The following is a 10332-nucleotide window of genomic DNA, read 5'->3' as shown; positions in this document are numbered from 1 at the left end:
TATATCTGCCGATCTGGAAATGATGAGCGAGATTCCCGATCCCAGGCGAGATAACAGACGAGAAGGATCATCTGCGAATGAGAAAAAGCAGACACCGACGGCGGACCCGATGTATCTCGTTTGGAAGAAAGCCCTCCAGCCTCTGCCCGAGTGGACCCCAACGGGGCGATGGGGCTGTCGTGCTCATTTAACCGACACAGGAATAGTACGCTGATGGGCGACCAAGGCTCGACCCTGAAAATCCTTTGCTTTCCCCTTGGAGTAGTGCCAGCCTAAGTCATCCAGGACCAGAACACTGGTGGCCGTTCCTTGGATGGCAGCCGTTGGGAACCTGGTGCCGCCTATCGCGTGCTTCTCCGTGTGGTGTTGGGCACCGTATTGACGATAAGACCAAACGTCGGGTTAATAAGAATGATGTAAATGTATCATATCCATGTCTCAAGCCGCCTGCATGGTGGCGCGACTAAACTTCCGACTACAGGCTACAATGTCTCAGAGCAATATCCCCAATACGAGAAGTCGGCAGGCTGGTCCGTGGCGATAATCCGACAGCTCGAGAAAACGGCGGCGAAAACTCAAGTTTGCAAAGTGGGCCTGAGTGTAGAACATCCCCAGTCGCAGGTGTCTTCTGGAAAACCGGGAGCGGGTCAACGACTGTTTTGCGGCTTTTGCCCTGTTCGAGAAAGCGTGTCGGACCGGGCTGATCAAAGATTATCAAGGTTCAAGCGACAAGGCTCAAGCACTGGTTCACCGTTCGTGAGACCCGTGGACCCTGCTATGTGGGCCGCAGATACACACAACTGCCGTACCACGTTACAGATTATTCGGTCCGACTGGCACTTTCGGTTTGGTGTCTCCGGGTATAAATAGAACTCGATTATCTTGTGCTCCTACGAGGCCACTGTGACACTGTATTGAGAGCTTGTTAATTTGCTTGCTATCTGTCATTGGAGGGTGCATCTACTCGTAACCCTAAATTGCTGCATTTGCCGACGCTAGATTCTTCAACGGGTAGGATCACAGATAACGTAAATTAGCCCGTCCTCGTTTTGAAAATTTCCACTAGGAAAAACCGACAGGTCTCAGGAACAAAAAGAATCCCAAGACAATTGACTGTTAGCTGATTGGCCCTTGGCAGGGCTTGTAGAGGTTAAGCCGGCTTGGAACTGGGCGTGCCCTACCCCATCGGAACCTTGGAATTAGCATTTAATGTCTGCACACTCAATTATTTGGTGAGACAATAATGGAGCTATATTCTCTTGCAAGAAGAGGGTTTTGTCAGATTTTGGAATTTTCGTGCTTTACAACAATTCGAAAGTAGATACGGGTTCCTTACTAGTCCCATCGTGTTAGATTGAATGTCTTATCTCGGCTCCTAGACGCCTCCACTCAGGCACTAGCGCCTTTGGACTGTCACTGTGACTGGCAATCTTGATTGCAGCGTGATATCCCGGATCACGACTCTCGAGTCTCAAGTTATTTTCGCCGTCGATGGAGAGTCAAGCCTGCTTTCTCTTTATAGGACTTATTAATCATAACCAGTTTTACTTGCACGAATAGTTCTGGCAATCTCAGTTCGCCGATCCCTGCCAGTTCCTGTCGGGTGCCTAAATCGTCAAGGTAGGTTTTCGGTTTGTTCCTTGGAGGTCCAAGATAACAGAATACTTGGGCTTGATCTGTGTTAACTTTGACTTATTGAAGCGAAACGTGCTACTTGGACCATGGATAGCGCACACTAGATACCCCTGCCAATGACCGACAACCATGCAGGCCAATTTCTGACCATCATTTTGGGAGACCTCGCTGACGGACCATGGTACCATAGAGTCCCGCATCTATCGCGTGCCAGCAGTGGCACGCGCAGGCCGGTCTAGACGGCGGAGTTGTAAACAAACACAGCTAGACTAGATAGGAAAGGAATCCTCCATCGCAGTAGAACCATGTGGCACTTGCTTGTAGTCTACTTCCATGCCAGGCACATCCGCAGTTCCGTACATTATTTCGTCCGACGATGGCAATAGTATGACGTTGATCTCCAATTTATTGCAGGTCCGCCACTGATAGACAAGGCAGTTGCCAGTTAGAATGGCATGTTCAGGAACTAGAGGTGATCCCCCCCGCCGGGGAGTCTCCATTTCTCGTCACGTTCCCTCGGCTCAGAAGTTAGGGTTGTAGCTTTCCCCGACGATCCTTCCTCCAAGTCCAGGTCCTCAGTTCCAAGGTTATCTCGCACACCTTCCCTTAATTCTGTCTTGTTCTCTCTGGGCTTTACCCCTGTCGTTCCTTTTAGCTGTACCTTCATTCCTTTGCCATCCAGGCGGTCATTCGTTTATCATTGCCAAGTCATTCTTTGCGACAAAATACACATCCTGCGGATCCCTTACTTCACCACGGACATCCAGTTGTCCTCGTTTTACATTCGTTTGAGACTATTATCTTATCATGATCAGTGCAAAAGAATCCTGCGGCCCCCGCTAACTTGACGCCTTGATTATACGATACGAACGCGGGGTCTGCTCTTGACCTTCTTCATACGAACCCGATCACGATGTTCTTTCCTCTCTCTTTTACTCTAGCTTTTATAGCCACATTTCTCAGCCTACTGCATTCAACAAACGCTGCCGATCTCGCAGCATGGAAATCTCGATCCATCTACCAGACGATGACGGACCGGTTCGCACGAACCGACGGTTCAACAACACACGCTTGCAACACCACGGCGGGCTTATACTGCGGCGGAACATGGCGCGGCACAATCGACCAGCTAGACTACATTCAAGGAATGGGATTCGACGTGGTCATGATCTCACCCATCATCGAAAACATCCCGGGCCGCGTTGACTACGGAGAGGCGTATCACGGATACTGGCCGCTAGACCTGAACTCGCTGAACTCGCATTTCGGGACGCACCAGGATCTGCTGGATCTTAGTGATGCGCTGCACTCGCGCGGGATGTACCTCATGATGGATACCGTGATCAACAATATGGCGTATATGATGAAATCGGGCGAGGAGGTGCCGGACGATATTGATTATTCGATCCTAAGCCCGTTTAACAGTTCGGATTATTATCATCCTTATTGCAAGATTACTGACTGGAATGACTTTGATGATGCGCAGCGGTGCCAAACTGGTGATGAGCAGGTCGTTTTGCCGGATTTGTACACGGAGCATACCGAGGTGCGGGATATGCTCGAGAGTTGGGCCAAGAAGATGATCAAGACGTATTCCATTGATGGGCTGCGTATTGACGCCGCGAAGCACGTCGACCCTGAATTTCTATACAATTTTGGGAAGGCTGTGGACGTGTTCGTGACGGGTGAAGTTCTCCAGCGCGAAGTTAGCACCATTTGCAACTACCAGGCCAAGTACATCACCAGCATGCCGAACTACCCAATCTACTATGCAATGCTCGACGCTCTCACGAATGCGACGACTGTAAATCTATTCAAGCAAGTGGAAATCATGAAGGCCTCTTGCCAGGACGTGACAGCTCTCGTGTCTTTCTCCGAAAACCACGACCAGGAGCGCATCCCCAATAAGAATCATGACATCGCCGTATGTATATCCCTCTGATATAGTCTACCGCATTCGCTGACCCTAAATTCCCTAATAGATCGCCAAAAACGTCCTAACATTCACAATGCTCTTCGACGGCATTCCCATGATCTACCAAGGCCAAGAGCAACACCTCGACGGCCCCTACACCCCCAAAAACCGCGAAGCGATCTGGCTCTCCAAATACAACACCAACGCCGAACTCTACAAACACATATCCACGCTCAACGCACTCCGCAAGCACGCCATAAACCTCGGCGCCGACTACCTCGCGGACAGCACGATCCCGGTCTTCCGCGACGACGGCACTCTCGCATTCAGCAAGGGCGTGGAGGGCCGGCAAGTCGTTATGGTTTTATCAACGCAGGGCTCGAATCAGCCGAGGTCGTACGATTTAACACTGAAAGTGGCGTATAATGCGGGCACGAAGGTTACAGAGGTGCTTAATTGCAGCAATTATACGGTTGCGAATAATGGGGAGCTTATTTTCGATATGGAGAAGGGGTTGCCGAGGGTGTTTTTCCCGACGGATTTGTTGGAGGGAAGTGGGCTTTGTGGATTTCCGTTGGAGAATATCACGCTTGCGGAATTGAAGACTGGGGAGGCGGCGACGGGGACGTCTTTGGGGAGTAGGATGGTCATGAGGGGTGTGGGAGATGCAGTGGTTTTTGTGATGCTGATGGTTGCTTCTTGTTTCATTCTTTAATGAGCGTCTGGTTTGCCTCTTTTTTTCCTTCATTGTTCTCCGTTGTATATATTATATGGTGGCCGCGTCTTGGACTGTCGATACCCAGATAGCTATCTAATTTCACCTTCAATATCTTCATACTGTCTACCTGTCCACGTGTGTCTGTGATAATTTGGGAACCCAGAAATGTCCAATAATATAAGTCAGGACGTGGCATCACAAGGTCTCTCCTACACTAGAAAGTGGACCAAACAATCAAAATATTTTTGCTCTGTGAATCCTCGCCAATTAACTGGCCAGAAAAACTTCCGTCAAGTCCGGGCGAATCAGAATTCAATTTATCCCGAGCACAAATAATATTCACCAATGAATGTTCTTAGGTAGAGACCCAGAATCAGCCCCAGCGGTTTCAGTGCTGAGACGGACAATCCCGCCACAAATTTTGCCAGCCTCCAACGGTGAGTCTCTGAGTGGAAAAATCTGCCATTATGAAGTCCACACCAGTCGCCAGAATTATTAATAGATTCTAACTGGGTCGGGCTAACTAGTTCAGGCGATTGGGGAGCAGCGCTGACTAACAATATTGAAACCGTGTCTTACCTGTCATATTAACAAATCACCACATCTGAGAATTACAAGAGCTGCGGCTTCAGTGATATGGAGCTCTGGTTCGCGTCTTGACGCCATTGCATCCAGATCAGTCACAAACAAATAGAATAATGTCGTCACTCCTATCATGCTGCCTCCCCAGAAGGGACAGTAAAGAGCAGAAGAAATGGAAGGCGATTGAAGGTGGGAACCGACCCCCAAGCCCAACACCAACAATACTAAATAGCAAAACAATAGAAGCAGCAACAGAACTACACACCCTGCCCTCATGGAACACACCCGAGAATACCCTCCTCTTCCAAGGCTTCGAATGGCACGTTCCAGCCGACGGAAAGCACTGGGCCCGTCTACGGCGCGCATTACCCGCCTTGAAGAGCCTCGGGGTTGACCAGGTCTGGCTCCCGCCTGGATGTAAGGGGATGGATCCGAACGGGAACGGGTATGATATCTATGATCTTTATGACCTTGGTGAGTTTGAGCAGAAGGGGTGCAGGCGGACGAAGTTCGGCAGCAAGGAGGAATTGCGTGAGTTGGTTGATGAGGCCAAGGCGTTGGGCGTTCGGCTTATATGGGATGCCGTGCTGAATCATAAGGCTGGGGCGGACGCGGTTGAGGCTTGTAGGGCTGTCAAGGTTGATCCGGAACGTGAGTGCATGAACTGCGGAGTCCTCTGGCAAACTCCCACGTGGGAGGTTGAGGAGGACAGTTTAGGTGTTGCTGATGCTGATCATAATGCAGGGCGAAACGCGGAGATCTCCACACCGGTCGAGATCGACGCCTGGGTTGGTTTCGAGTTTGAGGGGAGGGGTGAGCAGTATAGCTCTATGAAGTATCATGCGGAGCACTTCTCCGGTGTCGACTGGGATGATAAGAGTCGGGATAATGCCATCTATCGCATCTTGAAGCCCGGCGGTAAGGGTTGGGCGGAGGATGTATCGCATGAGAAGGGGAACTACGACTACCTGATGTTTGCTGATCTGGACTTATCACATCCCAAGGTGAGGCAGGATCTACTGGACTGGGGGAGTTGGATCACGAAGCAGCTATCGCTGGGCGGGATGAGGCTTGATGCGGCGAAGCATTTCTCGACGGGGTTCCAGAGGGCCTTTGTTGAGCATGTCCGGAGTACGGTCTCTCCAGATTTCTTCGTCATTGGGGAATATTGGTCGGGGAATGTAAAGGATTTGGTTGGGTATTTGGACGATATGCAGTATAAGGTAGCCGCATATGATGTGCCTCTTGTTGAGAATTTCTCCAAGATCTCGAGGACCAGGGGCGCAGACCTTCGAAGGGTTTTTGATGGCACACTCGTGCAGTGCAAGCCTGGACATGCAGTGGTAAGATCCGAGACCCTCCATTCGTCGTGGCAGAGCAAGGCTGACCAGATAAAGACAATCGTCACAAATCACGACACGGTATGCTCACCCTATCAGACGAGCGTATGTATGCACTGACTTCGTATAGCAACCAGGCCAAATGATGGACGTAAGTCTTCCCTACCCCTCCTCCTATCAAAGCAAAAAGGAAAAAGGACACCAAACTCACAACCTCAGACCCCCATCGCACCATCCTTCAAACTCCTAGCCTACGCCCTAATCCTCCTCCGGCAAGAAGGCACCCCCTGCCTCTTCTACGGCGACCTCTACGGCATCCGCGCGAACGTCAAGAACCCCCTAACGCCAGCCTGCAAGGGCAAATTGCCCATTCTCGTCCGAGCACGCAAGCACTTCGCCTACGGCGAACAGCAGGATTACTTTGACGCGCCAAACTGCATCGGTACGATCATCACGCTACACTACGCTAATATTATCTTTGTCTTTTGCTATCAGCCTCAAGCTAAGTCAAATGCATGAACAGGATTCGTCCGATACGGAAACGCCCGCCATCGCTCGGGCCTCGCGTGTCTGATGAGCAATGCCGGTCCAGCGAAGAAGCGGATGTACCTTGGCCCCGGGCATGGGGGAGAGGTGTGGACGGATATCCTGCAGCCTGAAGGACAGGGACCCAATGTTGTTATTAATGACCGCGGGTATGGAGAGTTCCCTGTTGAGGCGACGAGCGTGAGTGTTTGGGTTGATTCGGCGGCTGTTTGGCGGGAGAGTTTGTTTGAGGATTTGTATGTCTCTCTCTTCCCTTAGCTTTGTCTGGATCATGCGAACTAACCCGGTACCTGGCTAGCGACACGAGAGTCTACGACCTTGATTAACTTGTATTACCACTATACTGCCCTTAGTATTAATACTCAATAAGAAACCTCGAAGCAACCCAGCAATACAACGCTGTAATCTGTAAACTGTAGTCAGCACCACATCCAAAAAGCAAAACACCGACTGTACCATTATAATTGGACAGTCGACGACCAAGGTAGCCAAGCACCCAATGACACAACAGCACATAATCTTGACACGACCATAACCAAAGTGAATCCGCGATCCCAGACCCCTGTGGGTCGTGTCTCGGGGCGAAGCCCAAAGCAGAATACGCGACTAATCGCGCCTTGGAATGGCTGTAAATTTCTGACTTGACCCACATAGTACTGTATTGTGGGCGTGTAAATTACTAGCTGTGGATCGCAGATGCAAAATTGGAGTCTCAAACTCTCAATCGGGTCCGGCGGATGGAGCCGGCTCTGTATTTCGGGAGGGTTCTATCGGCGCGGCCGCGTCGGTGCCACGGTGTAGGGCTTTTCTTCGCCGAAAGTTGACCGCCGGCTTGCAAACGAGGTGGAATTGGTGCGAGGTGGTTCTAGAGGCTCGTATTAACTTTAGAATTTTTCGAGCGTTCCTTTCGCAGTGAGCGCGAAGGATTTGACAATCGGCCTTCGTGTTGATATGACTAGTGCGGAAATATATACGGAGAATCTTTGCGATTCGATGACCCAATGAACATGAACCTCGTGCAAGGATTTGATTGCGATACGAGAGCAAAAGGACAAATTAATTTCGAAGAAAGCGATGCACCTAAAAAGTCACATTATTGCAATATGATATTGTAGTCTACTAAGCAATACCTCATACTAACCGGACAACACCCTAGCTCGTATCACAAGACAATAAACACAATCAATACATCAGGGATAGTGTACTGGACCAATCGCAGAAAGGAGAAGCGTGAGAAGATTGCTCTAACCGTTCATGCGCTGGAATCCTTCAAGAGCGAGCTGCGCTTCAATGGCAGGTCGCCAGAAACAACCCGCTCAGTTACCTCACTCGACATATCATTATTCACCCATCTACAGGGTAAAAAGAAGAGCACCACCAATCAAACCAGCAAGGGCAGTCATCGGCGCACTGATGACACCAGCACCGTTCAGGTCAGGAGTATCGCTAACGGAAGCATCAGAGGCCGAGGCAGCAGCGGACGAGGACTTGGAAGCCGAGGTTGCGGCTGAAGTAGTGCCAGTGGTTAGCGTCGTGGCAGCAGAAGTAGAGTCGGTCTTGGTGGCAGAAGTGGCAGAGGTGGCAGAGGTGGCAGAAGTGGCAGAAGTAGCAGGGGTAGTAGTAGTACCAGTAGTGGAGGTGCTGGAAGAAGTAGAGGTGGTGCTGGTGTGGGTTGAGGTCGTGGATGAAGTTGATGAGGTGCTGTCGGAGACGGTCACGTTGAACTGCTCGGACTGGGCGAGGATGCCAGTGTTGTGCTCTTCGTTGGAGAAGAGGTTGACCTGGTAGCCGTGGCTGGTTTCGTTAGCGAGGTGGTTGCATGATGGAGAGTATATAAGTGGTTTGTGGCTTACCCATCTTCGAGGCCGGAGATGCCGTCAACAGTGTAAGAGCCGTCGGAGGTTTCGACGTCCGAGGCGATCTTCTTGTCGACGGGAGGGTAGACCGCGTTGTTGACGAGGTAAAGATCGAAGGAAGAGACGTCGGTGCTGCGTATGTTAGTCTATGCAAGATCGCAACAGCTGTTTGAGTGCATACCTGACGGAATCCCACTTCACAGTGAAGGAGTCGGAGGGGTCAATCTCGGCGCCCTTCTTGGGCTCGGTAACCTGGATAGCTACGTTGGTCAGCTGATGTTTCTTGTGGTGAGAAGGCGAGCATACCTGCGACGGTGGCAGCGAGAGGCACGACAGCAGAAACGAGAGTGAAACGCATGTTGGCGAGTATAAACGAGTGTACTGGTAGCAGTAGGTACTATGGTAAGTAGCGACAGTTTCAAAGAAGAATGGAGTTGATTGATGAGCAAGGACGAGATCAAAAGGCAGATCTCCTGACGGTTATAAATCAGATCCAGATACCCTCAACCAGCCTTGCCCAAGATTACCATCACGTATACAGCCCTATCATGGTACCTGCTGTATCGCGATCCGAAAATAGCGACAGAGACATGTGGATGACAACCAGAGTCTCACTGCTTGTCTTGCAATAGTATTGAGACATGTCTAAGGGCCCCGTCCCTGGTGGCCAGCGATGTTTTCCTTGTAGGTAGTATTTTTCAAACCTAGTCAAAACCTATAGTAATTTTCGAGGCCCAAGCAGCCCTAGGAACTACTAGATCCACTTTGACTGGGACCCTTGGAAAAATCAGAGACATGACAGAATTAAGCCGAACCAATTATCCCGGATCGCCTCAAACAGGCCCTGGAGCCTTTCAAGAAAATCAGGGACGAACGCTCCGCAGAGAAGCCCACCCCATCTCCTCATTTACTCGACCAGGATAAAGAAAGAGCTCTCAAGTAGTGGCAACAGACACCCCGGGGAATGCCGCAGCTGTAGGCCATATTCGGGGTCTCAGAATCTCCACGCCTACGGCGAATTATCACGCGATGGAAGGTTTCCCTTGTGGTCTTTAGCTAATATGGCGCAGAACTTGGAAGGTTCATACTAACTAACCGATTTGGTAGCTACTTAATTTGCAAAGTAGCGGTTGGTCTCGGAGTTATGCGATACTCTCGCTTCGCACGCCTTGATTCTACCACCTCTACATATTACTAGCTGCCCTTTTTTCAATACATTCTTGCACCGAGATTAGCTGCCATCCCCCGGCAGTGGTCGTTCTCAGGAAGAACACTGCTAGACTAGTATATTTGGGATGCGTTGCTACGTAAGATGGTCATGAAGCAGCAAGTTCTGGCACCGGGAGCATGATTTGCCCCTGTCCTTTGATGAAGGTGCTTTCTTCTCGCTTGTATGTTTTTGGGTGGCAAGTTGCAGTGTCGATGATTTCTAAAGCCTGTCGAGTTACTCTATAATTCGGCGTACTGTTCAGTGGAAGTTCTTCTCCCCTCAACTCCATCATATAAATTGATAAATAAATCAATAAATCGGTGCCCATAGTACGGCTGTACAGTACTTTCCAAAGCTGCATATCATGCAGTGGACAGGATATTGAGGAACGATGGACGGCACTTCATCATTCAATCTGTATGCAAGGACGAGCCGTGATTTTATCCTAATGCATGTGGTGGCCTTAGACTTAGGTCCTCGAAGTCCTCGATTAGCCGAATTTAAAGTGTCTTCAACCGCATTTGCTACGT

General features: G+C 50.2%; 3 protein-coding genes across 3 annotated transcripts; 2 read left to right on the top strand and 1 right to left on the bottom strand.

Moving 5' to 3' along the window:
• The first annotated feature begins 2122 nt into the window (after positions 1–2122).
• BDV17DRAFT_275407 (alpha-amylase) lies at positions 2123–4352 on the top strand. Its single transcript, XM_073759208.1, has 2 exons — positions 2123–3559; positions 3618–4352. The coding sequence occupies exons 1-2, from the start codon at positions 2549–2551 to the stop codon at positions 4263–4265; spliced, it is 1659 nt and encodes a 552-aa protein (XP_073610921.1). The 5' UTR covers positions 2123–2548; the 3' UTR covers positions 4266–4352.
• A 614-nt stretch (positions 4353–4966) lies between these two features.
• On the top strand, positions 4967–7018 carry BDV17DRAFT_284910 (alpha-amylase; the record flags this gene model as incomplete). Its single annotated transcript, XM_073760617.1, has 8 exons — positions 4967–5039; positions 5106–5501; positions 5595–6193; positions 6248–6271; positions 6321–6341; positions 6410–6632; positions 6714–6916; positions 6995–7018. The coding sequence occupies 8 exons, from the start codon at positions 4967–4969 to the stop codon at positions 7016–7018; spliced, it is 1563 nt and encodes a 520-aa protein (XP_073610920.1).
• An 822-nt stretch (positions 7019–7840) lies between these two features.
• On the bottom strand, positions 7841–9185 carry BDV17DRAFT_275403 (GPI anchored serine-threonine rich family protein). Its single transcript, XM_073759207.1, has 5 exons — positions 8899–9185; positions 8774–8852; positions 8590–8724; positions 8364–8530; positions 7841–8243 (listed from the first exon to the last, which is right to left on the bottom strand). Exons 1-5 carry the CDS (start codon positions 8948–8950, stop codon positions 8089–8091), a joined length of 588 nt encoding a protein of 195 aa, XP_073610919.1. The 5' UTR covers positions 8951–9185; the 3' UTR covers positions 7841–8088.
• Between the last annotated feature and the right edge of the window lie 1147 nt (positions 9186–10332).

Source organism: Aspergillus undulatus (genome assembly GCF_047715775.1).
Source record: "Aspergillus undulatus strain CBS 261.88 unplaced genomic scaffold BDV17scaffold_74, whole genome shotgun sequence".
Lineage (NCBI taxonomy): Eukaryota > Fungi > Ascomycota > Eurotiomycetes > Eurotiales > Aspergillaceae > Aspergillus > Aspergillus undulatus.
The sequence above is the reverse complement of the archived record's forward strand: the minus strand, read 5'-3'. Positions and strand labels throughout refer to the sequence as shown.

Bases quoted from the DNA above. Each gene is read 5' to 3' on its own strand.
- BDV17DRAFT_275407 (XM_073759208.1), top strand. From the start codon at position 2,549: ATGTTCTTTCCTCTCTCTTTTACTCTAGCTTTTATAGCCACATTTCTC. The intron at 3,560-3,617 runs GTATGTATATCC...ATTCCCTAATAG, and splicing joins ATAAGAATCATGACATCGCC to ATCGCCAAAAACGTCCTAAC.
- BDV17DRAFT_275403 (XM_073759207.1), bottom strand. From the start codon at position 8,950: ATGCGTTTCACTCTCGTTTCTGCTGTCGTGCCTCTCGCTGCCACCGTC. The intron at 8,853-8,898 runs GTATGCTCGCCT...TGACCAACGTAG, and splicing joins TCTCGCTGCCACCGTCGCAG to CTATCCAGGTTACCGAGCCC. The intron at 8,725-8,773 runs GTATGCACTCAA...TAACATACGCAG, and splicing joins GTGAAGTGGGATTCCGTCAG to CACCGACGTCTCTTCCTTCG.